Raw genomic sequence first — 27991 nt, forward strand, 5'->3', positions numbered from 1 at the left:
GTCATAGGCAGTGTTGGGTGTAACTAGTTACTAAGTTATTAGTTACTGTAATTTAATTACTTTTCCCTTGGAAAAAGTAAAGTAAGGGATTACCTTTATGTTTTCTGTAATTTAATTACAGTTACTTTTGATGTAATTAAACTAAATACTTTGTGAAATATATGTGTGTGCAATACTGTTATTGACATCAAAATTCAAAGTCTTACTTTAAAATCTGTGCTTTAATGTATAATTCTCACATTTGTAATTCTTTGGTCAGTTAATAATATTATTTATTTGAATTAATTAATTAAATAGTTTCATGTCTATCCTTGAATCACTTAACTAATCAAGGTTGATATAGGATATAGAAAGTAATTAGTAATGAGTAACTAAATACTTTTTGGACAGAGTAATTTGGACAGTAATCTAATTACACTATTGAATATGTAATGAGTAACTAGTAATTAATTACTTTTTCAGAGTAACTTACCCAACACTGGTTATAGGGATACTTAAATAAATTATAAAAGAAATGTGCAATGCCAGGCAAAAATCTTTAATAATATGACAATCATATAGTACATAATGCTTTGTAGTGAAAATACATTAATGCATTTACACAAAAGTCAACGGAAACCAGTGCCAACCCATATCAGCTAAATATTTAAAGCGATTACTCACAACTTTTTCAAGCAGAAATAATAGCACCAGTAGCATGAATGGCTAAACGTATGTAAATAATTTACATTTCAAAAGGATGAGATGATATATATCATTATAAAAGCTTATTCAAACTTACAGCAACAATCTTTCCAAAGTTTTACTGCCATGCTCACACTTCCCAACAAATACCACCAAGTATTAAAAGAGTACACTGCAACAACTGTAGGCTTTGTGTTTGTTGAGAAGTGTGAGTTAGCTTTAAAATAACATTTAGCAAAATAACATTCTAGAATATGATGACACAAGCTTTATAAAGATGTAACTGAAATGCAGTGTCATGAGGGCTAACAGTACAATGGCACAGTGGTGATACTTGGAATCTCACATACTCGTTTTGTCGACTCAGAAAGATGTTCTTGTGAAATAAAACAGTAAACATTTTGTTGATTGGAATGTCTGTTTTGAATAAGTAAAAATATGAAATTAAGAAAAACTCACATTCACACAGATTGCAATCTAAGACTTACCAGTACCAGTCATAATGGCAACATCATATGCAAAATACATTGTCTGCAATGAATTTAAGTGACCCTTGCTGGTTTTTACATAAATTGTAACAACTATGTAACTGCGGAGGTACATATTTCAGTGTGGTATTATTATTACACAAAACAAACTTAAGCCATATGTTCATAAACAACTTGATAATTGTAAATAAATGCAGTAACTTTATACATTGTTCCGAACATGTGTATCTTTCATTTAATATTGTTGCAGTTAACATTTAAACAAATATTTTTTTAAAGATTCCATGTCTTCTTCCATTAATATTTCTCTCTTTAGAGATCTTTCTTGCTCCATATTTTCACTTGGTTCTCCTCTGTCTGATATTTGCCCCACCTCTGTTTATTTCATCCTCCATCTCTAGCTGTCTTGGGAGCCACTGCCCTTGTTCTTGTTGCGGCTGAGAGGGAAGGTGGATTTGCTCTGAGGTTGGGTCATTTTACTGGCCAAATGAACGAAAGGCTCAATAAGTGTTCTCCGGTCGGTCACTGACACCTCCCACAGCCTGACCTTCTCCTGCCGCGCCCACTGCTGAGCCGCCTCACTGTCCACTTTCCTCTGATCTTGTAGGTCAAACTTATTACCCAGAACAACAATCGTGACCTGTGATGAGACAGAGACGAGAACATCCCTGATAAACATATATTTATATGCATGGTTTAACCTTGCGAGTAACCTTAACAAGGAAACGAACCTCTTTTTTATCGCGGCAGCGGTCGATCTCTTTCTTCAAGAGCTCCATGCGTTTGAAGGACTCTTTGCTGTCAATGCTGTAGACAAGCACAAATCCGTCTGCGAAGCTGAAGTATTGCCGCGGGAACTCCTGACCATCACGCAGCCCTCGTGTGTCATAAAACCGCACCTGCTCTCGTGTGCCACGGTCCGTCTCCACAGACCCTATGTAAATGTCCTCCAGCGTCTCGATGGTCTCAGAACCTGAAAATAAAGTGCTATGTGAATTTAATCAGTTCCGGGACACTTTGAAACCTCTTTCAGGTAACTGCTGTCAAAATACTCACCTGCAGCATGGTTGGCATACAGTAACTGCTCTAAAACAGCAGTTTTACCCACTGACCCTTGGCCGCACACGACCACCTTACAGCTCTTGCCCATGATCAGGTAAACCGCTCACAGTCTTCTTAAAATAAACACACACACACACAAAACGTTGGTTTAAAGAAAACCCGGTCTGAAGAAAGCATACATATTTGTAACAAATATATGAGCCTGTATAAGTCTCTCACATTGAAACTAACATTACACATCAACACCGTCAGTATAACGTATGACAATAAGTTAAATAAGGCTAAATCAGTAACATAAAGTATAAATTGTGTCTTTATACAAAATAGTAACGTTATGTGATGTTTCAAGACTATAAAAAATTCTCTCTTTTAACAAAAAGGCATAATACGTTCATCATGGTCACAGTTTTGGTAAACTATTTTAATATCACATGACGGGCTACTGGTTTGCATGCACCTGCAGCGTCTTTAAAGCATTGTTTTATCACCCTGTTATTACTGTCAGACATCAACAAGCTACTATACATTGACTTAGTCGTATTTTATAGAATTTGTATGTTAAACAACATTTTAAAACAAAAATAGTTAATGGGAACGATAAGATAAGCTAAGATGTACTCACCCCAAACGCTCTTCCTGTTTATGACAAATGCCATCAGCCTTCGACGAAACACGACACCGTTTCCGCTGAGCTCAAGTGCGCCCTCATCCGACGGGAGGACAAGCCCATGCAAAACAAGTTCAGTTTCAATTTCAAGCCATGTCTAACAATTACATATTTTATTAAAACAAATCAATCTAAACTTACAATAGACAGGCATAACACAATGGGTCCCAAATTATGCTGTAGTCTAAAATAAAAAAATGAAGAGTGTGAGAGAACGTCTTAAAAAATGTAAATAAAAAAAACACATTAAAATGGGTTTGATGTGATGTTTTAATTAAGTCACATTCAATTAATAGAGATTCAGATATTCCTTTCTATAGCGCTTTTCACAATTTTGCATAGTTACAAAGCAGCTTTACAGAAAAAATAGCACAAATAATAGAGATATAAAAGGCAGCATAAACAAGCACTTCAGAAAATGCATTTAACATTACATTAGAGAAACTATTAAATAAACAGGGAAATTATAAAATACACAAATTTGTTATCGTGATGCATATACATTACGTATTGTAAAAACAATACTGTCGCATTGTAATAAAACTGTAGTATTCATATCGATATGAACGTGTAATTAACTGCAAGATTTACTTTAACTATAATATATGGTTTAGTTTCAAGTGTGAAGTTTTTATGCAAACTCTTTTGTAGGGTCTCGCATCCGTTATCCTAAAATGGGCATGTTGCGCACGCCCGCGGAAGGCGGAGCTGAAGGCGGTATGAAAGGCTCACATGCCTCGTCTCTCATCCTCCGCCTCTCTACAGCAAAATGGCGACTGTTGACTACGACTCCTCCGTGGATCCAGAGATGGACCTAACCAGTGACGAGGAGTTAGAGAGGTAACTGAAAACAGAAAGCACCTTAATCTTAAACCGGCTGACCCATCCGTATCCCAGTTCGTTTCAGGGAAGCCCCAAAGGACCCTCGGTATGGTGATTGCCGCATAACTTGAAAATCAAGGGGTGTCGATGGCCTAGTGTGCCATGCAGCCGCTTTTTTTGCTACTGAGGTGCCTTGCGGTGAACGTGTTTTTTATTCGTATACACGTTACGTCAGCGCTGACCTTATAATGTGATGTTCAAGGGTGTCGTGCCTCGTGCTCTTACGACAGCTGTGCTGTTTGCCGTGACACCGTTTTATGGTGAGAATAAGGTCGAAGTGTGACATCGGCGCTCAGTTCATAGACGTGATACGGTTCCACACACGCGCCTGACAACCGAACCATCCGGTTTCACGCCGGTGATGCTTTGTTGCGCCGAGGAATAGAAGCATTGGTGGCGTTTCTCTTGATACGAATGCGCAGTGACTACAATGCAGCGCGCGCACGAATAAAGAGAAAGAGCCTATAGGGGGAATGACGTTCGTTAGGGTTGGTCGCCTATATATCGTGTATTTGCGACCGCTACCTCTAAAGGGAGGCCGTTTGTTGTAATACTCGCAATGGAACACGTACAGCGTCAAATTTAGATGTCATTCGAGTGAGGGGTTCCCCTTTTAAAGCATGGCCAATGTGTTAAACTGACTTTACTGTTTGGATGTGTCTTCTTGTACTTTCAGTTCATATGGAGTTTCTGTAGGCGAGTACATGACGTAAAACGTTCATCCACGTTGCCTCGTCGCGTCCGGTTACCGAACTGTTAACAGACTCGCGAGGAGGTGACCGGCGTGTCTGACTTGACTTTTTTCAACTCTTGTAAAGTTTAATTACTGGATTACCTGTCACTCACACTACTGTAATGTTACAGACTCGCTCTACGCCAAAATACCCCCGTGTATTTTATTTATACTCGCATTTATACTCCAATTTGCCGTTTATTATTAACTCAACCTCAGGCCATCCGAGTTGTAGGTGACACTTTTTTTCTTGAGTAGAACCATAAAGAACCATTGTAAATCCGCAGCCCTCTTTGCTTCATATAATGGGAGTCTATAGGGTCCATCTGTCTAAGAGTTCCTAAAGCACATAATTCCAAAAAGTGTCTCCTGGGTACATGTTGACCATTTGTGAAGTGATATTCTCATAATACTAAACCTCATTTTTAATCATATTAGCCATATTGTGTAACTTCTGCACCCAATCACAATCTACTTCTTGTTGTATTTGGTGGCGGATGGCATACCAGCGGCTGGTACGTTTAGCGCCACCTGCAGAAGGGAGTGTTGAGGCTGTACATTATGGCTAACATTATAAAAAATGACGTTCAAATTTATGAAAATATCGAGCGAGTCACTTCATGAAAAGTCAACATGTCGCCAGGAGCCGCTTTTTGGAATTATGTGCTTTAGGAACTCTTAGACAGGTGGACCCCATAGACTCCCATTATATGAAGTAGAGAGGGCTGTGGATTTACCACACACTCTTCTTTATGGTTCTACTCAAGAAAAAATTTCACCTACATCTCTGATGGCCTGAGGGTGTGTAAATAAATGGCAAATTTGAGTTTTTGGCTGGACTATCCCTTTAAACAAAGTGAGTTTCAGGGCAGGCGGTGTATACATTTTATCAGTTTGCTTGTTCCCTGGGATTGGAACCCATGACTTTTGCGCCACTAACACCAACAGGAACTAAATACTGTAAATGTGTGTAATTTAGGCTCAATTAGTATAACTCATAGAAACATCTTCAGACTGGACTTTGTGATCTAAATAATCTGTGTCAGGTCATGATGACTCATTTACCTGCTCTCTGTGTGATTCACACCATTCAAATCCCATTCCCATCAGAACAAACCAGCCTTCTTCGCTCTAAGGAGGGTGTGTGTGTGTGTGTGACGTCATTGCTTAGAAATGAGCAAAATGCTATATTTGCATAACCACACAGGTGGCATACCACCTAACCATATCTGCTGTCTATAAGGCTTTCAGCAAAGGGTTCAAATGCTGGTGAGTGAGATTAGAGAAACACAGCTGTTGATTCTTAATGGCGGTTGGTGTGAAAAACTCCTGAGAATGTTCCAGAGATAAAGACACCATCACCAGCCTTGTGATATTTATTTGTTTGTTTATTTATTTATTTATGTTGACTTTTTATGATTTAGTGCTTTACAGAAAGACAACATATAAAATAGAATCACCAATATTAAGACTGCATAAAACATGACAAAGCACTGTGTGTTTTCACACCTAGTTCGTTTGAGCCCTCCAAACGTTTTCGGAAAAGTTCTACATGTATATGTGAACAATCCAATGCCACGTTCATATAGAACCAGGATACTGTTGTCAATCCTGTATTTGAGTCCTTAATACGGTTGTGTTCACACGCAGTTCGGTTATTTACGGGTGTGACAATTGTATTCCGTAACCAAACTCACGACTGTAAATCTTCGGGACTCACAACCGCATTTGCGGAGAATCCCTTCTCTGTGAAACGGAATTGTACTGGACAACTAGTGGTTTATAGCTGCAGAATTGCTTCGTAATGTTATGCACAGCAGATCTTTCAATCTTAAACAACAGCACTGTAATGCGACCTTGTGGCATCTACGAACACTTAACGATATATAGTGTAACGGCAGCCCACTTATGTAAACATACTACACGTATGTATTGTGTTTTTAAATATGGCGCGACTACGTGTTTTTGTGTCTTTGGTGTGTTATAATTTGCCCATGCATGAATTAGACGTGTAAAAATTGCAAAAAAATTAAGTGTCGGAACAAAAGATGCATTTTATATAAAAGCGAATTCTCACCCAGAACTTTTTCAGGTTTGTGTAGTGGACGTCCAAGATTTTTTTTTTTCATGGCTCTTATAACACAAATGTAATTACAGTAAACAAAAGACATGCAGAAAATGTATTTTGTATACTGTCTTGTAGCTTAACATCAACAGACTTGAACACTGTTAAATAAATTGGACATTGTATAACAATTTAAAGGTTGTTCATGCTATATCATGTTGGCATCTCATCTACCTCATCTTATTTTGTGGGACAAAGGCTCTTGAGACGGCATATTGTTAAGAAGTTACTGAAAACAATGTGAATCTGAGGAAGAGGTAGTCATGAAATTTGTTTTCAGTTTTGCTTGAATAAATCTGGATATGACACCTTACTGTACTGTTTATATTAGACTTAACGCAACATAATGAAAGATGATCTATGGTAATTGTTATTTTAGGAAAGATTTGCAACATCAGTTGCTCGGGATAAATGTCGCTTACACAACTTAACCACTCATAAAAATTGACTGCATGATTCTTTGATCAGCCAATCTAAATCAGTGCTGTAGTTTAACTCATTACCCAACATCTTGTTATACCCAGAACCCTCAGAGTTGAAGTTGGCCATTCTACTTTTGTTGTAATATCGTTCTATTTTCCTGTAATTTTTGCCATGTGCATCTTGGTTTGTACATGTGTTTCCATTTAAAATGATAATGAATGAATAAATAAATATATAACATGATGGAAATAATAAATGAGGCAAGGTAATTGTGGGACACTTTACTGTCACTTTCTAAACATTTGCTGGCCTTTGTTGTTCGTTTCCCACAATACACAATCCCAACTGACCCTGTATGTCTGTGAGCTGTCTTCTGATCCACATGTGTGATTGGTGGAGTTACGTATGGTTGTTTTAAATTTGACCCGCACTGGTGCTAGTGATCGTTCTATGTTTAGCAGCATGTACTGCCGGTATACCCTTCCCCCAGACACCTTTACAGACATGTTGTGTGTTGGATTTTTCTACACCTATGTAGACACTGTTTCTTTCTGAGTTGTGGGCACAGTTCTTTAGTGGGGTGGTTTGGAGTTTTAAAATATGAGCTGCTCATGCAGAACTGCAGTCTAGCAATGTCTTCTAATCTATAGGCTATCAGCTGTTTTTGTGAAGACATAAAAAAGATGTTGTGCCATCCATATGTGCAATAGCACAGAAGGTAGTTGTGCGTTGGAGCAGCGTTTGATTAAAGTTCTCTGATCCAAAACGTACGTAGGCAGCATTTTGAGGCACCGTAGGCAGACAGGTTCCAGATGGTAGCTGTTCCAAAAGGTAGGCATCTTTGGAAAAAGGACTAGCATAGTAGGAAAAAAATATTTGACTTTTTTTTTGTTCTGTTGAACATAAAATATATTTTAAAGAATGTAGGAAAGCAAACAGTTCTTGGGTACTTGCTACCATTGTCATTTTCCTACTATGGTAGGTAATAGTGGCCAAGCACTGTTCAGAGCATTATAAGAACATATAAATTCATACCAACTCGAGAGTGCGTAAATGACAGAATTTGTTTTTGGTTGAACTGTCCCTTTAGTTAGATTTTTTTTGGCACATTCTTGTCACATGTAGTCTTTTTCACGATCTCTCTTGTCTTTTATATCGAGATGTATCATTTTTGTGTGTTTGTGTTATGAATCTGTAGGGAAGCTGAAGGCTTTAAAGAACAGGGTAATGCCTATTATGTCAAGAAGGACTATGCTGAAGCATTCAACTTCTACACTAAAGCCATCGGTAAGAACCCTGCTAGACTGTTGATGAAGTTTGTGCCTTTCTGTCCCTTCCCACAGAATTTTTCCGTCTGGTTTGTGCTCTATCACTGCCTCTCTATAGAAATCTTTGGATTTCCTTTGTCACTGATTTGTTCATAACTTCCTCTGAATCATATATTGCCCTGAGAATAATCATGTTGGAGAAATTTTCGCTCAAAGCACCCTTTCCCCACAGAGTTTTCTTTAAGTCTCTAAAATAAGCTTTTGTCACGGTGACCGTGCTTTAAAAAGGTTTTGGTGACCTTTTTCTATTCCGGCAGTGATAAAAATAACCATTAATAGATGGCTTTCTGCTTTCTTCCCAGAGTTCCCCTTTCTCTTTTTACATCTGTGTGGCTTTACGTCTGTAGTCACCTTCTGTTTATGTCCTTTTACCAGACCTGTGTCCAAAAAATGTCAGTTACTATGGCAACCGTGCAGCCACATTGATGATGCTGAGCCGCTACAGAGAGGCATTGGAGGATTCCCAGCTGGCCGTGCGACTAGACCACACCTTCATGAAGGTTAGACCACAAGTGAATGATCAAGTTCTTTTGATGTTACAGATTACAAAAAACACCACCTTTTTATTAAGTTGTCTCTAGCATCAAAGTAGTGCAGTTCTGAAATGTTGTCTTCCAAATACAACTGAAGGAGTCCAGCTTGTCTTATTCTTTGTTCAACCTAAATTTGCATGGGTGGCATGCTAGATTCTGCATACCATACTTATCAGAGTAAAATATCTCTGCATTACCGGGAACTGCATTACCACAACATTTGGATCGCAGGACAAAAGCTAGCTGTAGTGTTTTTAAACATGCCTCAACTTGCAGCATTGATTCTCTGAGTGAATCCATGCCTGGTGCCAGCTGTGACTTCATCTTATATATCTGGATTTGTTTAATATTGATGTTGGAAGTGAAATCACGGATCTTCGTCATCACTTTTTTTTTAACCGTGTGTGTCAGTTGCTCATGATCATTTTGATCCGCAGGGTCACATGCGTGAGGGCAAATGCCACCTGCTGCTCGGCAACGCAATGGCCGCCGGCCGCTGCTTCCAGAAGATTCTGGAGCTGGAACCAGACAACAGCCAGGCCCAACAGGAGGTACACAAAGCATAAATAAACTATGACGGGCGTGAATAATTGCCTGTCTATTCTTGAAAAACTTCAGATTGACCTCCCGTGTCTGTTGCAGATGAAGAATGCAGAATCCATGCTGGAGTTTGAACGAATGGCTGAGATTAGCTTTGAAAAGCGAGATTTTAGGATGGTGAGTATCTTCAAGATGCATGAAAACTGTCTGAAGATCAGACAGATCTAAACCGATCGGACATAAAACTGTTTGTCTCTGTGCAGGTGGTTTTCTGTATGGATCGGGCATTGGAGTCTGCATCTGGATGTCACAGGTTCAAGGTGCTTAAAGCTGAATGTCTGGCTCTTCTAGGACGTTACCCGGAGGCCCAATCTGTTGCTAGGTAACAGCGCTGCACTATTATGGGAACTGTTACTCAATCAAAATACTACTTATATATATTCCATGTGAGCACTACTTGCATATATATATTCCGTGTGTACATAATCAATAGTATATGTCAGTATTGTTAATTTTCTCTTCTATATAAGGAAACTCAGTTGTTATTGGCTTTATTGCCTTTATTTTTATAGCCAAGTAATTGTTTATGTATTATTGTTACTTTGTTGGTAACTGCCTGGAATTTTATAAATATTAGTAATATTTTGGCTATTGACCACTGTTCTTTGATCAGTAATGACCAATGTAAAATCCATATATACGTATAACTCTTTCTCTTTACCTTTAGTGACATTTTGCGGATGGACTCCACAAACGGTGATGCGCTGTATGTGCGGGGATTATGTCTGTACTATGAAGATTGTATCGATAAAGCTGTGCAGTTCTTCATTCAAGCACTCCGCATGGCACCAGACCATGAAAAAGCCCGTCTAGCCTGCAGAGTAAGATTAAACAAATATAAAGAGAATGAAGATCTGCTAAGGGTAGCTGGAACAAATATACAAAATTTCTCACTTTTTAAATAGCAACTGAATTTTCATGGGATTTAAGATTTTTGTTTTAAGGGACGAACGTTGTCCATCAAAACCAATTTATGATTGCTGAATGTCACAACCTGGTCCATCTTTGAGTAACTTTATTGCTTGCATATATGAGCATCATTTCTGAAAAAAACGTAATTCTTTCAAGAAAGAAAAAAAAGCATTTTATAAGTACCTAAAAATCAAACACATCACCACTTGTCACGTCTGAATCACGTCTTAATGTTAAAAGCTAGAATATCAAAATAAACAGATTTATGGCATTAGTCTCTTCACTGAATACTTGCCAATTTAGAAAAAAAAATCATGATCAATCTGTTTTCAAATCAACGTAAGTTGAATATTACAACGCCAACTGCTTTCAAAAAATTAACATTTTCGAGCAACTGAGGTCCAGGGAGTGCATGCATTTCCTGGAGGATCTTGTGCCAAGTTCACATAATACAACCTAAACGTCGGCTGATCGCTGAACTTTTCAGACAACATGACTTGCTCTCAGTGAAGTCTAGAGTCTTTAAACTGTTAATGTGTTCACACTATGTAAATGTTCTGCAACAGGAGGTGACACACTACACGAGCTGTGAACAAATCTGTCACCCAGCGACTCAATCCGGTCCCTGAACCTCGTTTTGTCACTTAAAGACATAAGTGGAATGGAAAATGACACGAAAAACATGCGACACAGGAATTGTTCATGTGAAAATGGACATCGAAAGAAAATTTGCACTTCAAGCTGTTTGCTTGATGATCTGCTCGGAAAAACTAAAATAAAGAAAATGGGTGAAAGAATGGATCAGCATACGGGGCAGTTCCGGTGACCTCAACCCATGGCTTCCTGTCTTTGGCTGGCTTGTCGCGTAACTTCACATCACATGATGTCGAGTCGGACGGCAGCTCAATGACATTTATCATGCTAGATATCTGACAACTGCGAGGCATTAGCGACGCGTCAGAGAGCTCTTTGATCAGTCATTTACTAGTTCACACATAATGATTGGCGAGCAGTAATTCCACACTTTAAATGATGCAGTGTGAACTTGGCATTAGTTGTTTAAAAGATAAAAGCCGTAATCAAAGTTTGATGAAATGTTGTTTCATTTTCCTTTTAAAAGCCAATACATTTTTATGACTTTCTCCCTTAACTACCCCTTAGCAGATTTGACATTTATATACTTTCTGTATATAAAAAAATTATACAGGCATTTTTATTTCAGTGTTTTATACAATTTAATTTTTATTTTTCTGACTGATTGCTTCTCTTTTATAGAATGCTAAAGCTCTGAAGGCAAAGAAAGATGAAGGGAACAAGGCGTTTAAAGAGGGCAGCTATGAAGAAGCTTATAACCTCTACTCTGAAGCCCTGACCATCGACCCAAACAACATTAAAACCAACGCTAAGCTCTACTGCAACCGAGCCACTGTTGGATCCAAGGTTAGATGCAAGGTTTCAAATATGTTGGATTTCTGTATTTACAGTAATTCTTGTTTGATTATATCATGGTAGATAAAGAATTGTCCTCTCGAAAAATCTTGTATCTGTGTTACCCTCCAGTCAATAACAACAATTGTCAAATACAGGCAAACATATATTGACAAATACAACCAACATTAACCACCAAACATCCCATTCACAACAGCAAAATCACACAGGAGTACAGAGACACATGTGGCATCACAGGGATTTATTTAACAAGGCTATACTGGAGAACATAAACGATTTTAATGCACGGGCAGTCCGTAGCAACGGTACCCTACATCTTCGACCATGTGGTAACAACTCGTATTCACCATAAATAGGATGTGACTCCTCCCGGAGAATTATATGGCTTTTCCTCCCGATCTGAGATTCACGCAATATTGTAATAGCATGTTGTTGTTGCAATCGTGCAATCTTACTTGCCATATTTACAATCTTATTCAATTTGTTTTTATTTACTACAGACAAATACCAAGCAATGAAGCCGAAAGTCAAAATACTCACCACAAATGAGCGATAGAAAAGAACCAGTATATGTGTATCCACACCAAACTGCCGAAGCTTACGCATGAAATACAGTATAATCATTGCAGCACTTTCTTATAAATGGCCCCTGTATTTGCACCCCATGTCCATTTTGCATCAATTACTCTGCCCAAATATTTGTATTCATCTACTACTTCAATGCGCTCACCATTGACAGTTATATGTTGGTATGTATCACCGCCTGTTCTGAAATCAAACATCATCTCTAGTTTTACTGGTGTTAACTGAAGGACACTTGATTGACTCCAATCAACAAACTCATCCACACATCTACGATACTCCACTTCATCTTCAGTGATCAAACCAACAATTGCTGTGTCATCTGCATATTTAACTGTGAAAACATCATATGACATACCCAGACATTCATTTGGAAAGAGAGAGTACTTCCCTGAGGGGCACCTGTGTTTGTTATAATAGGGAAGAAGCATAGTTTACCCTTACACTATTTGGTGGATAGTGTAGATAAGTTTTATCCCCATTTCCATACTTCTGCACCTATACTGTATACACGTACACTATGTACATCTGGTGAATAGAGAAAGTTTGGGAAGTAGCCACGATAGTTCTGAAACTGATGTGTTAATATCTTATTTTTGTCATTTGGCACTTTTGCATGATGTCTCGCTCTCTCACATGTGTCTTCAGTTACACAAACTGGATCAGGCCATTGAGGACTGTACAAAGGCTATTAAACTGGACGAGTCCTATATTAAGGCTTACTTAAGAAGAGCCCAGTGGTAAGTGTGCATTACACACGATACATCTGATTCAAGAATGATTTGTCTTTGGTCTAAGTGTTAAACCATGGGATGCTTGTTACCTTAGTTACATGGACACGGAGCAGTATGAAGAGGCTGTCAGAGATTATGAGAAGGTTTATCAAACAGAAAAGACTAAAGGTGCGTAATACACCCTGACACATTCTATTCATATCTCTGTGTTTAATAACGTCATATTGAACCTGGAATATTTCGATGTGTCTAATATTTCATCTGCGGTGTGTTGCAGAACACAAGAACCTGTTGAAGAACGCTCAGTTAGAGCTGAAGAAAAGCAAGAGGAAAGATTATTACAAAGTTCTAGGGGTGGATAAAAATGCAACAGAAGATGCGATCAAGAAGGCTTACCGTAAACGTGCCCTTATGCACCATCCAGGTCAGAAGTATTTCTTAATTTGTAATTTTGATGCCTCTTTTGGCTTTGTTGACGAGTCCGAAACGTATTTTCATCCTTGATTCAGTCATGATTATTGCCTTCACATTCCCATCACACGATGATGTCACGAACATATCAGAGATCATTGGTGTGTCCGACGCATGGTTCACTAACCAGATTTCTGCTTTTTTAGACCGACACAGTGGAGCGAGTGCTGAGGTGCAGAAGGAGGAGGAGAAGAAGTTTAAGGAGGTTGGGGAGGCCTTTACCGTGCTCTCCGACCCAAAGAAGAAATCTCGCTATGACAGCGGACATGATCTGGAGGATGATGACATGAACATGGGTCTGTTTACTGCACACATTCACAGTTTCTCTTGCATTCAGAACAGCATTTCACCCTGTATTAAGGCTTTGCCTAGATTGATGATACAGGGTTTTTGCTGTAATGTGGGGTTTGCAAATGTAACTTTGTTCTATGTAAACCTGTGTACAGATAATAATAATAAAAATAGCCAACATCTGATTAATAATTTTAATCCGTTAATCAATCATGTCCTTTCTTTGCGTCTCTTCCAGACCTTGATGCCAACAACATCTTCAAAGCATTCTTTGGAAGTCCTGGTGGCTTTAGCTTTGAAGGCAACTCGTGTAAGGCAACAATTCGTTTTTTTAATTCCATTAATATTCCATTAATCACATAAACTACAACGTGAGGTATAGTGTACAGTCAGCTGACCTCATTCATTTCTTCAGTGTAATTTTTCTTTTTTGTCTTTCTTGCAGCATCTGGACCTGGAAATTTCTTCTTTCAGTTTGGTTAACTTGGCAACTTCCAGTATGTATGCAGTAGTTCCACAACTGAATCCCCCAGAAACCGGTTTACTCATCTTCATCCCTGCTCTCTGGTGCAACAGGCCTTTGGCCCCACAGTTCGACTGCATCTGTGCCATTCACTTGTTTTACTGCTTTTGCACAAAGACAGGAACGGCAGGGGCATAACCATTCTGTACCAGACAAACATGATGCACTGTGTCTGTTTTGGCCCTTATAAAACAATTTGTTTTTTTTAACACTGTATCATCCAAAATCAACCCCTTTTTCCACATTCAAAAGAAATGAAGACACCGATATATTTGTTTGGAAAAGCCTTGACCACAAAATGAGGTGATTTGTTGGGGGGGTGGGGGGGGGGGGTGAATATACGTGAAGTGTTTTATTAAGGTGGAAACCTGTCTTTCGACAAATCCATTGTTTCTTATTAAAACTGAGTATTTTGAGCATTCTGAGAATACTCGGATCTCATTTTACTCTCACTCTATTCTTCAAGCTTACTGATCACAAACTGGTCCATCTGTATCCAAAGCATGTTGGTAAAACCATGGAGTAATACAGGAAATTATTACTGCTAGAGACATGTGGATTGTTAAAACATGTATAAAGTAATAATTCAACAGATTATATTTATGCAACATTGTAAAACGATTTACTTAAAAGACTTCAGCAAACAATTACTATGTAAATGCAGCGCGTCATGCTGAGGCTCATAAGAATAATAATGCTGGTTCGTTGTTCCCCGTCATGTTTCATTGATTCGGGCACACAAATGAATAGTTTGACTACTGCATACAAAGGTTAAGAGAGAGAAGGTTGGAGTTTTGGCATTCGAGCACCTGTTGGCCACAACCTTCTCTGTTAAGTTCATTTGTTAAATGTTGCCATTCAACCCCTCGCTGCATTGTACATTTTACTGGAATGTAAAGTGTTTCTTTTGTGTTGATACTTTGACTTTTTTTAACGGAGATACATTCACTTTTTGATATGTATATTTATTGTAAATTTGCTGACGTGAGCTTTGGACGGATGGATGATCTTTGAATACACCAGGATCAGCACTCCCATGATTGAACCCCAGTGAGAAAAATCTTGAATTCATTTCTCAGTTAAGAGCACTAATTTGATTTCCACAGTGTATGTGTAATATGGACGTGTGTACATTTCAGGCGTGATCAGTGAGCCATGTTCGGTGATCTTTACCGTTTCAACTGAAGCCTTTAAATGTTCTTTGAACATGAAACATTCTCGTGCTGTATGTGGCATTGACAGTTTACTGTGTAGCCAGTTAGAAAATGTAATGATTGAGCCTTTTTTCTGGATTACCTTTATATTGCTCATTTTGAAAGCTCGCTCTCCAGTGTATTGAAAAGACATGTCCATGCTTACCTTGCTCACTCTGCAAGAACAGTCTTGACTATGGACCGTTTTTAAAGCCATGTAAATAAAGTAAGCCTCTTTGTTTCCCCTTCACCGGATGTTTACTTCCTGTCTCTCTTTAAAACACAATGACAAGGTTGACAAAAGGCCATATTCTTAAAATCTATTTTAAATGCTAAACTAATTAGAAGATACAAACATAAAACTAACGTAATTGTATTTATTACTGTTAATGCCTCGCAGTTCATTGGTTCCTCTGGGATTTGTTAGGCCCGTTGCTAGGATACAGTGGACGGGACGGTCATAAACTAGACGGTCGAAGTGTACTGAACTGTTCAGGCTCTAGAATAAAAGTACGACAAAAATGTCCGAAAACGGGGAGCGAGAGGGACCGAAAAGTACATTTAACACCTATATGGCAGAAGGTGAGCAGCTGTTTCATAAGGGACAGAATGCCAAAGCCATTGAGAGCTTTTCTACGGTAAGTGAACCTGCTGGGGTCGATCTGTTTAACTCGATTATGTTCTGGTTGGTTTATTGACAGGCATCATAAATGAGATTGTCATGTCCATCAGACGATAGTCGACTGTGTTTTTGTTTGCCAGGCTTTGAGTTTGCAGCCGGATGATAAGAACTGTCTGGTCGCCAGGTCCAGGTGTTATGTGAAATTAGGCGACGCAAAGAACGCGCTGAAAGATGCCGAGACTTCACTCAAAAATAACAAAGACTTTTTTAAGGTGCGACTTGCTTTTTCTGTTATACAAAGGTAAAACTGTTTCTTTTATATAGACCTGATATGACCTTACCTTAACCGAAATGTCTGAAATACGTTTTGGTGCCATTCGGCTAAATGTCCTGTAGGTGGCGTCAGAGTACCTTGTCTGATTACGATCTGCCCTCCCATTCCTGTCCGTTACCAACAACATTGATCTAGACTTGTCATGGTCTTAAAATAAGTTTAAACAACTAAATATAAAAATATGTCATGCCAGGCAATGGATCTCAACTTCATGAGTCATAAAGGTTGGGGGGCTTTATTATGAAATCTATACTTTACTATTTGGTCAAAAGATGTGGATGCTCTGTTCTTTTTGTGGTTGCACAAAGGGGTTATGTAATAAAAAAATCTCACCCTTATTCTGTGAAAAACAAAAGATAATAATTTCCCGAAACGTGATTTTGTGTCCAAACGATACAAAGCTAAAGGGGTCGAAAATTGTTTGGTTGTTGAACCTGTTGAAGTATATTCTTTTGTGTTCTGCAGAAGAAAGAAAGTCATACAGATTTGAAATGACATGAGAGTTAATAATTGATGAATAAAAACCAGGTCCAGAAGACACGATCCCATAACCCCCATGGTATCAACCCTTCACTGGTTACACATTAATTATCGTATTGACTTTAAAGATATTTTAATCACTCATAAGCCTTAAACGGTTTAGCCAATACCTACATAACAGAGCTTCTGTCACACTATAACCCATCACGCTTTCTAAGATATAAAAACTCCAGACTTTTGATAGCACCTTGAATAACTAAATCCACCAAAGGGGGTCGATCTTTCTCATATGTAGCACCTAAACTCTGGAATAGCCTTCCTGATACTATTCGAGGGTCAGACACACTCTCCCAATTTAAATCTAGATTAAAGACACATCTTTTCAGCCAAGCATTCACTTAATGCTAAATATGCTAAATAAACTGCCTTTATTAGATATTATTTACTAGAATAATCTTGCTTGTTCTATAAACACCATGCGCTGTGCTGTGCTGTGCAGTTTTTCTTATTTTCTCATGCTATGTAAATAAAATTGAATTGAATTGAATGAAAGAGTTTTCCTCTAGATTAGGTGAACTATCCCTTTAAGACTATCTTTTTCCTGCAGGGTCTGTATCAGAAGGCAGTGGCCCTGTACACTATGGGTGATTTTGAGTTTGCTTTGGTCTATTATCACAGAGGCCATAAGCTACGACCAGATCTGCAAGAGTTCAGGCTGGGAATCCAGAAAGCCCAAGAGGCCATTTACAATTCAGTGGGCAGTAAGTCTTTAGAAACAAAAAAAAAACTCACACAACATGATCGAAACTGTAGAGGTCATTAGTCTGATAAATCAGCCAAGTCATTTTCTTATCTAAGAATTACTTCATGATTTCAAAATACATCAACAATCTCTTTTACCAAAAGGTCCTTCCTCTGTGAAACTACAGACTAAAGGAGACAAGTCTAATGGGGTGAGTTGGCTCTGCTTGTCTCTCTTACCCCACCATATTGACTGCTGTGTTCAGTTAGGTAAATATATCTAGTTCATCATTTTTATTTGATTGTTTGATATGCTCCTAAAGGTTCATCCCATACATCAGATTACTCCTCGTAAGAAGGAACCCAAACCGCATGGCCAGAAAATAGCCAGAAGTGAAAACACAACCAAGCAGCTTTTGGGAGAGCTGTACAGTGACAAAGAATACTTAGAAAAACTTCTCCAGGATGAAGGTGTGTGTCTTCAAAAATATGATATTTCAGATAAAAATAAAGCTGCTATGTAATTTGCATACGTGTTGATGTATATTCTAGGCAATGTGTTGTTGTCTGTTCCCATATAGATCTCATTAAAGGTAAGATACGCACTGGAGAGCATGTGCAGGATCTGATCATAGGTTGTATCTCATATCTGGACACCCGGACTGAGTTCTGGAGGCAGCAGAAGCCCATCTACGCACGCCAGCGGGAGAGAAAACTGATGCAGCAACAATGGAACAGTGCCCTTCACAAACCCCCCTCGGACCCCACCTACTATGTCCTTGCCAGCCTGGAGGAGATTGATGCAGGTGAACCCTCGTAGAGTCCTAGGGAGGTCAAAGTTCATCGCATAAAGTTAAAGGAAGCATTTAGCATGATACTCTGTTTATACATGCAAACAATATGTAGATGGACACGAACCGCATGTATTAAACATTACTCATCTCAATTGACACATTGTACACTTATTATAGATAAAAGTGAATCCGGAACAACCTGAAGAGCCAGAATTATGATCCTTATTGTTGGTATTAAAATGGAATTGTTCATAGGCTTAAGTGCAGGCTTTCCAGAGAAGAGCCTGAAAAAGTCCCGTGAGGTATTAAAGGCAGTGCACGGGTGGTCAGAAGAGGTCCTGGCCAATAAAAGAGAAGTGCTTGGGAATCTGCACAGCTGCATAGGTAAAACTGATTTGGAATCAGATCTTCCTATTACATATAATATCATTCAACCTATAGTTACAGTTATAGTTACAGTTGCTTAACGTCTTTCCATCTCTCTGTCTCTCTCTCTCCTATTCTTCGTTCAGGCAATGCCCTGATGGATCTTGGGAATATGGACAAGGCTTTGAATCATCATAAGAAGGACCTGGAGCTGGCAAGGCAAGGGTGAGATACCATTGAAAGCAGGAAATAAGCAAGTCTGGCACTTTTTATTTGTTTTTAACATCCATACATCACACCCGGGTGTTTGGATTGTGTTTTGTTTTATAGTGACCTGACGGACATCAAATCCAGAGCTCTGGATAACATCGGGCGTGTGTACGCACGCATTGGCAAGTTTGAGCAGGCCATAGAGGTGTAAGTACATCATATGTTCATTCATTTTTAATTGACTATTGTAATGGTCATTGGGTTAAATGTTTGTGCCTGTTTATGTATGTGTGAATGTAGCTGGGAGAAGAAGGTACCTCTAGCGTGTGGTGGATTGGAGAAAGCTTGGTTGTTTCATGAGATTGGCCGCTGTTACCTGGAGCTGAAGCGCTACACTGAGGCGAGATGCTACGGGTTGCACTCTTTTGAGGCCGCTGATGACATCGGCGATGAGAAATGGCAGCTCAACGCGAGTGTGCTGTCGGGACAGGCAGAATGTGAGTTTGAACTACACTAGAAACTACAGAAACCCAGGCAGAACAGGGTTTAAAGCACTCTGTGACGCGACGATGTGTAATCTCATTTCCCACAATGCTCAGAATCAATAAGATGCGTTCATTTTGTAAATCTGATCTATGCTCCACTCTACGATTAGATCATTTGGGAATATATCTCTCTCTCTCACAGTAAAGCTCGGCAATTACAAGGCTAGTGTTGTAAACTTCGAGAAGGCACTAGACCGGGCAAAACTGCTGCAGGATGACTCTGCCAGAGAAGCCATCCAGAAGGTCAACACAGACATTCCTCTTCATCCCTCTTAATATCTTTCTCACTATTCTTCTGCCTCTTGCTTTCTGTAGTTTTGTTTAAACTGTTTTAGAATTCGTTTCTAAAATATTTGATGCATGCTGTTGTTTCTGTGTAGATGACTGAGCAAAACCTTAATATTTTTATTATTTTAAATTCTCTGTCTGCAACTTGATTCCTGGGCGTTTCCTTTCTTTCGTCTGATGTCTTATGTCCTCATGTGCCTCATGTGATATTGATATTGATTCACTTTAATCAATTCCTCAATTTCTGGCCCTGCAGGCTCTCCGGGAGGCGAGACTTAAAATGGCTCAGTAAGATGAGAAACCCCACTGAATAATAAGGCTCCAATCAAATAAATGAACTCTCAAGACAAGTCAGGACTAATACATACTTACTAGCACATATATGTGCAACCAGTCTGCCTAAGGAATTGGATCGCAGTTGGTTAACAATTTTTGAAAGGTGAATTGTGTTATTTGTGTGATTTATGTGATTAGCAAAAAAATGAATATTTTTATATTACGTTGGCCCACAACCCCTACCGCCTTCTCATGACCTGATCAGAAAGTGTGTTAGAGGAAGGAAGTGTTATCATATTGCTCGATTAAACAGCAGACGGATTATTTATCTTGTGACTAACTGTGAAGATATATGTTCAAGATGATACATTGCCCCAAAATGATTCTGCTTTAAAAAAGTGTGATGCCTTTTGTGATTTGCCGTTACTTTTAGTTAACCATAAAAGAATATTTTTTTTCCACCCCAAACTTGTTTGTTGAGCTGGAAGGTGACATGTTGTTTGTCTAATTTTAACAATGTTTGATGAAGGTAAACCCACTTGTGACTTATTTTGTTACTGCGCTGAGGTATCACAAAGTATCTTGCTAATAAAGTTACACTTTACCTTTAAGGAGTTTCAATGTAGATGTTTTGCATAGTTTTACATAAATAAACTGTCACAGGAGTTAAAAACAAATTATCTTTGATAATTGTGATGCCAGTGTACAAAGGATGTTACCCTGACGCTGTTTGATGTTTTGCAATAAACACACATGCTGTGAAAACAGTAGGCCTTCTGTTGACAAGGAGAAGTATAATTTATAATCCATAAATAATATCCCGCATACGTTAATCTTCAATTAGATTTACACACATTTTAAAGTTAAAGATTATAAAGTAACATTCAGACACCAGTATGTGTCGTGAGAGGTTATGTAACCACGAAGAACTGCCTGTTTGTGTGTCACAGCGTGTTTGTGTGGGTTGTTTTGCCAATTACACAAACTCACCACAAGTAAATGTGAGAAAACACCTGCAGTAAACCTGCATTTGAGCTGAACTCTAAGCAGATACTCTGAAACAGTTAATTTATATGTAGAACCTGTCAGCGCAATGTCAAGATGCATAAAAACCCTGCTTTCACTTCATGTGTGCCTCACAGATACCGACAAGATACAACCTGCTTACTGCAGCTGTTAAAGTCTTGGTATGCTCTCATAAAACAGACCTGTAAAAATCTATTCAGAAAAAAGGGGGTTCAACAGATCTTTTTATACTTTAGCGATGAATCATTTGTTTATTTTCATGTATCCTTTAATCATACATTAACAATCTTAATGTTACACGACTCTCGTCCATTTGTGTGAAGTATTAACATCTTCCATTTAATCTGGCATCAGTCTATTTAAAAAAATTTTTTTCTTTTTGATATTCCTGTAATGCATCTCAATCATGTTGACAACAATTCATAAGGCCTATGTGTTTGTTATAGGGCATCAATGGGTTAAGATTGAAAAATCTGTATTTTTAAGAAACAAACTAACTACAGAAATAATCTAGGAATGTTATTTTACTGTTATCATCCATTCACGGGTAAACGGTATATTGTGGTCACATTCCGGTGTCTGACGTGCACAACGAGCGACAATCTCTCAAAGTAACGGGAGCGCGCTTAAAATTTGCCTGTTCTGTACTGCCTGCCTCTCCCTTTAGTGCCCGCGCACTCGTGCACGTAGTGAGTGTGTTCAAGTGCCAGTGGTTTCCGTTTTGTTTCCTGATTATTGCTAGTGCTCGGTCAGGCGGGGTTTCTGCGCAGCTCGGGAGAAACGTGGAATTTGGCTGGACGTCACTTTGAACCTCAGCACCGATCGGTGACAGCTTTACAAACATCTGCTAACGTTGTAACCAAGTAAGTTTCATTCACGTTGTGAGTTTCCCCCCCCCTTTAATACTTTTAATCTTGTATAGCACGTTTAGAATCAATATGTTTGGTTGTGCGAATAATCTTGATCTTACTTTTCGAGAAAAAAATATTTATTTTGAACGTAAACGGTTGTATTTCTGGTACGAGTTTCCTTTTCCCGCGATGCATGGCATTGCCACGCTGATTTGTTTTGTCTGCATGCAGCGTGGCTGGGCACTGCCACTCCCCGGATCCCTGCCATTGCATTGTTAGCCGTAATTAACGGAGTTCACGATCAGACGGTTTTCATCGGACTTCACGGGCTCGAGCGTTTGTGTGTCCGTTGTTACAAGTACCAATTTCAGTAAACGTTACATTAGCGCACTAGAATTTTACTAAATTTGTGTATATAATGTATTTAAATGAAGTCATCTTGTAAAAAATGCGGCCCATCGCAGCTTCTGCTTTATTGTAGCTCTTCACTGTTGTCTTTGTCAGCGTGAATGCATTGCTCGTTTTGGGTTTCCTTTGTCTTCATAGATTAGATGGTCTTATTTGGTCGTATAAAGGCTAACGTTACATCCCAAAACCTAGTGGCTGTCTACCTAGAGTGTTGATTCTTAAGATTCTGCACTCGCCCACGATGCGTAAATAGGTAGGTAGCCTAGGTAGGTAGCTTGCATTGGCTTTGAGACAGAGCTTCGAAAAAGCGGCCCAAATGATGTGCAGGTGCTGCTGTCCCACGACTTGTGTTATTGACCTTCCTGTTGAGCTCCACTTCTGCATTTTTACACTTGTCTCAAAATTGAAATTAGGACTGTGCTTGTTATGGTTAAATCTGAATAAAATAATTCACTGCTCGATAATTTGAGTTGTTTTTCATATGGTTATATTGGTCAGGTCACTTTTTAACCCATAAGGTTATGTTGAAACCGGAATTGTTTTGCCTGTGTGATGTGAAGACGTTTTATTTGATAAAGCTGTAAAGATTTGCATAGTGCTGTTAAAATGGGGAACAGGGGTGAATCGAAGAAGTGATGATCGCTTGTAATTGGTTTCACAATAAATGCAATGCCTTTGACATCGTATTTACAAAACGCATCTTATGACTCCTAACATCTAGTTTACAGCTTTTGCTTATCGTTAGGAAATCTGAAAGGTACAGTATCAGAAGATATCTTGAAGTCATTGGAACATGAGTTATGCCGATTTTCTTTGGGTTACTAATAGATACAATAAGAGTCTTCCCCGCTTTAGGCTTGACCACTAAAAATAAGGGAGTAATGAGTGAGCCAGAGAGAAACCGCTATTACATTGGCAGATAAATGGCAGTCTCAGATTTCTCTGGGATTGCACAGTTGCATTTTATTTCACGTGAATTTAGGCCTGGTATTGGTTTAAAGGGAGCAATGTTTTTTAAATCCGAGTGAAAGTGAAATATGCAGCTGTGGGCTGTTAAAAAATTCCTCTTAAGTATTGTGGGTATTTTTTTACATTTCCAACAGCCGAAGTCTGACGTACGCTTGATGTGTTTCATGCTTTGCCTTCTGTACTAGACATGCAAATTAGCTTCTTTTAAACTTTATCTACTTTGAATGGACTGGAGAATGCTGTAATTTAAAAGATTACATAACCAAAAAAGAAACATTTCTGAATTTTTTACTCGCCCAGATGTCAAAACAAGCCCTGTCTTTTTTTCCCAAAAGAAATTAACATTCCATTATTTTTTTTCCCCTCATATAATGCAGTTCAACAGTTGATGGTCATACAGATTCAATGCAGCTTCAAATTGCCCCATTACAATTTCACCGGACGAAAAGGTCTTTCGATCAGCCTTTTTATTTTTTAATATACCAAAATGTTTTAGCATTATTATTTAATATTTTGATAATTGATATCTTGATGGTTGAATTTTTTTTATTGCATATACAGAAAATTGACATGGCATGAAAGATTTAGTTTTAAAACTGGCAGAAGTCTCCTATAAAATGCATTCAGACTCTCACTCTTAAATTGGTTTGTTTTTCAGAAACAGCCTGCTGCATAGCAATGGAAGCCGAACAGAATCAGGAAGTTCCAGCGGCTGCTGCTGAGACACAGGAAGTGGCGACAGAGCAAAAGAAAGAGGAGCCTAAATCTGAGGAAGTTGCTGGAGCACCGTTAGAACCGGCAGAGAAATACGAAACTGAGCAGGAGGCGCCAGAGAAGACCCCAGCGAAGGAGCATTGTGCTTCAGATGTGCCAGAAAAGGAAAAAGTGACCGAATCTGAAGTGAAACTTGAAGTAGCTCCAGAGAAAACTCCAGCTGCTGGGAAACCTGAGGTGGAAGAATCTGCACCGAAATCACCCGAGCAGGAAAAGCAGGTATCTAATGCAGAACCACAAGTCAATTCTGAACCTGAGAAACAGGAGGAAGAAGCTGTGAAAGAGGTGGAAGCTAAGAAAAAGGAGGAGCCTGCTAAAGAGGCAGAATCCAAACCCGCTGCTGTGGATGAAGAACTTGATAAAGGTGGCGAGACGAAGAAAGAGGAAGTAAAGGTACAAGCATCGGAGGGAGCTGAAGCTGAGGTTCCAAAAGAGGCAGAGATTGAGCAGAAAGAACCAGGGCTGCCTCTGTTCTTTGGCTGGTTCCTGCTTCCAGAGGAAGAGGAGCGGATAAAGTGTGCCACCATGGACTTTCTCAAGACACTGGACACTCTGGAGGCCTTCAAACAACACATCATTGAATGTGAGTGTACTGTGTAACACATGCTTGTATAGAGTGTTTGTGTTTTTGTAAATACAATATTTATTTGTTTTTTCTAGTTACTGGCGAGGCAGAGAAAGAGGTTGATTTTGAGCAGTACTTTCAGACTACAGGTCCTCTCCATTGTACTACAAAGTTTTGTGATGATGGCAAGGCGGAGGGGGCAAAGGAATATGCAGAGCTAGAGGTTAGTTTTCCTCATTTTTTAAATCATTCACATTATTTTCTATTACATGTGTCAGACTTATTTTTCAAGACTTATTTTTTTTATTTGCGTTGTTGGTTGACCAATTTAAAAAGATGCCGAAACACTGATATTGTCCAATTCTGATAACTTTTACATCCCTACATTTGCTTTTATTTTATTTCCTCTAGGTGGTCAAAGATTCTTTCGATAAGTCTGATGAGATTTCCGTCACTGCCCTCATAGTGACCCCTCGCACGTTTGGGGCCCGTGTGGCATTGACCGAAACGCAGATGAAGCTGTGGCCTGAAGGGGGAGACAAAACCGGGGCTCCTGAAGCCCTTTTGGCCAGCATTGAGGCTCTCCCAGCCGGCAGCCGTGCCCACGTCACGTTAGGCTGCTCAGCAGGTGTGGAAGCCGTTCAGACCGGTCTCGATCTGCTGGAGATCCTGGCTCTGCAGAAAGAGGGCAAGGAGGGCACCCAAGTTGAGATGGAGCTGGGTACATTGTCTTACCTAGGTGAGGGCCGTTGGTTCCTCGCCCTGAGGGAAGAAATTAAAGCAGACACCAAATTCTCTAGCTTCTCCGAAGACAAACCTACCAATGACCAGGTCAAAAAGGACGGAGACAAGAAGAAGAAAAAGTGTACCATTCTGTAAGCGAAAAGCAAAGAGAGAGGAAGAGGAAGAGACATTTCCTGAGGGCCCTAGCTGTGAATGGTGTCAATTTTTGCATGTGTGTAGGCGAAATGCGTGTGTGTTTTGCAGCTTTAGTGTATGCACGGGGATGGCTTGAGATGATTTGGCCGGCGGTGTGACACCAGACGTTCCAAAGCAGCTTGCTGGTGCCTTTTCCTGGCAACACAAGCTCAGAGGCCTTTGTATCTGCCTTAAGGTCACGGATCACTTTGCTGGATTCACTCTGCGTCAGGTGCTAATTCATGTGGCCTTGTCCACCACACCATCCCTGTGTTCCCTTTACACAGGTGCATTCACGAATGGTCTTCCCTACATTTGACATATTATAGAGCACTTAGATTTAGCACAACTTTGCTGGTTTAAATAAACTGCTTGTACTCGATTCTTGTATTCAGACTCTCTTTGTAATGTTAAAAGATTTAGACACCTTTTAGATCTTCTAACTCTGAGGAAAAAACACAATCAGTCGTTTTGATTGTTCCTCAAAGAGACTTTGCTAGGGTTTAGACTGTGACTCTGTTAGTTTAGCGTGTCATTTTTCACTGTCCCCAACTCTCTTCTGCTTTTGCGGGGCTGGTACGATGAAAAATATTAATATGAAAAAAAAATACACGCTACACCATTGTTATAATCTTGAATCACTGATATTGTCTGTTCTGATTGTCTGTTGGGAGTCTGTGCGTGCATGCCAACATTTTTACATTGTTTTCTTCTTTGCAATCACATAAAATTCACCAAGGTTTTTTTTCAATCAAATAGTGCTCCATACATTCTGTGGGATGTTTTTTAGGCTGATTTGTGCGTCTGAATCTTGTCTCTCTGAGCTTTCTTCCCATTTACAGTGTTGTCAAACCAGTGTAGCCTGTATTTCTGATTGGATAAGTTGATACAATCAGCTCCTTCCTAAAACAAGTGTATTCACATGTGGTAGTACATTTACTCTCTCTCTTTCATATCAGTTCTGCAAAATGTGCACTCTAAATACTGTGACAAGCATCGATCTGGTGCCTTCCTTATCTGTAGCTTTGTAGATGGCTGAAGCCATGCTTATCTTGGGTCTCTGATATCAAGGCACTATATTTTTGCACTTGCCATGTTTTTCTTTTGATTTTGTACACTTAATAAAGAATGTGCTTGGCTCTGATGACCATGTCTTTTATGTATCTTTTTTGGAGTGTCCAGTTGATTTTGTTGATACACTTTTACAATTATTTATCAGGTAGGGGAGTGTGTAATCAGATTTGTTTCATTAGATGATTGCATGCATACTCCTAATGTGGAAATCTTTAAAATAGTTTCTAAAAGTTCAACTTCAGATCCTTGATTTCTCAGCTCTTTCCTGTTTTCATATTTGCAGAAAGGGAGTTTTCTTAATTCAAGAAGTCCTCTTTAAATAAATGTGTAAATGCATTTTTAAAGGAAGGGCGCACACATTTAAGATCTGCCATTTACTTACTTACCGTAAGTTGTTTTTAAAGCTGTAAACGTTGTTCTGCTGAACACAATAAACGATATTTGGAAGATTTTTTTGTAATAAACAGAACTGGCGCATTATTGATTAATATGAGAGGAAAACAATCTATAATTGGAGTCAATTGGGCCCTGAAACTGTGTAGTTTCACCACATTCTTTAAATTATCTTACTTTGTGTTCAACAGTACAAATACATTTATGCAGGTTTGAAACGACTTGAGGATGAATAAATGTTGCCAGAATTTTTATTTGTGGGTGAACTATTCCCAGGCACTCAAGGATGCATGAATCATGGTTCCTCTTGGCCAGAAGGGGGCGACTGTCACCCCTTACAACTATGAAATCGTTTTCAACCCGTCTACTGCTATCTGAAGTGACTAAGCAGAGAAGATTTTTGTATTTTGGTTGTTTCTCAGTTAAATATACTCCCCAAAACCATTTATCAGTATTTGACAAGTGCCGATTGTGGCATGTTAAAGATGTAGCAGCTCACCTTCAAAATGAAATTTCTGTCATAATTTAGCCTACATGTCCTCTTGTCATTTCAAACCTGTATGACTTCATTTGTTCCACTGAACTGGGTTTAGTCGCTATTAACAATATTCTTCAAAATATTTTCTTTTGTGTTCTGCAGAAGAATCAGTCAAGTCAAGTCATACAGGTTTGAAATG

At 39.0% G+C, this 27991-nt stretch overlaps 3 protein-coding genes across 4 annotated transcripts; 2 read left to right on the forward strand and 1 right to left on the reverse strand.

Annotated features, from left to right (window-relative positions):
• Positions 1 to 517: 517 nt before the first annotated feature.
• On the reverse strand, positions 518 to 2949 carry nkiras2 (NFKB inhibitor interacting Ras-like 2). Of its 2 annotated transcripts, none has more exons than XM_056751970.1 (4): positions 2857 to 2949; positions 2229 to 2347; positions 1904 to 2145; positions 518 to 1812 (listed from the first exon to the last, which is right to left on the reverse strand). In XM_056751970.1, exons 2-4 carry the CDS (start codon positions 2320 to 2322, stop codon positions 1570 to 1572), a joined length of 579 nt encoding a protein of 192 aa, XP_056607948.1. In that variant the 5' UTR covers positions 2323 to 2347; positions 2857 to 2949; the 3' UTR covers positions 518 to 1569. The 2 variants fall into 2 exon arrangements, with proteins under 2 accessions (XP_056607948.1, XP_056607949.1); XM_056751971.1 differs by having other exon boundaries at positions 2229 to 2344; positions 2857 to 2898.
• Positions 2950 to 3560: 611 nt separating this feature from the next.
• Positions 3561 to 15930, forward strand: dnajc7 (DnaJ (Hsp40) homolog, subfamily C, member 7). Its single transcript, XM_056751968.1, is given in 15 exon segments — positions 3561 to 3641; positions 3644 to 3741; positions 8263 to 8351; positions 8768 to 8892; positions 9363 to 9476; positions 9568 to 9642; positions 9729 to 9847; positions 10193 to 10346; positions 11713 to 11877; positions 13117 to 13208; positions 13297 to 13370; positions 13480 to 13626; positions 13820 to 13969; positions 14203 to 14274; positions 14410 to 15930. Coding segments are annotated over 15 exon segments (1578 nt in total). The 5' UTR covers positions 3561 to 3575; the 3' UTR covers positions 14448 to 15930.
• A 191-nt stretch (positions 15931 to 16121) lies between these two features.
• LOC130425829 (outer dynein arm-docking complex subunit 4-like) lies at positions 16122 to 26994 on the forward strand. The gene is made up of 17 exons (XM_056752236.1): positions 16122 to 16318; positions 16443 to 16574; positions 17724 to 17877; positions 18023 to 18069; positions 18181 to 18328; positions 18439 to 18663; positions 18907 to 19035; positions 19164 to 19242; positions 19348 to 19434; positions 19528 to 19724; positions 19915 to 20015; positions 20317 to 20349; positions 22508 to 22571; positions 23968 to 24039; positions 24249 to 24947; positions 25025 to 25152; positions 25341 to 26994. The coding sequence occupies exons 1-17, from the start codon at positions 16202 to 16204 to the stop codon at positions 25806 to 25808; spliced, it is 2880 nt and encodes a 959-aa protein (XP_056608214.1). The 5' UTR covers positions 16122 to 16201; the 3' UTR covers positions 25809 to 26994.
• The last annotated feature ends 997 nt before the right edge of the window (positions 26995 to 27991 follow it).

The sequence above is a fragment of the Triplophysa dalaica genome, chromosome 7, assembly GCF_015846415.1.
Source record: "Triplophysa dalaica isolate WHDGS20190420 chromosome 7, ASM1584641v1, whole genome shotgun sequence".
Taxonomy (NCBI): Eukaryota; Metazoa; Chordata; class Actinopteri; order Cypriniformes; family Nemacheilidae; genus Triplophysa; species Triplophysa dalaica.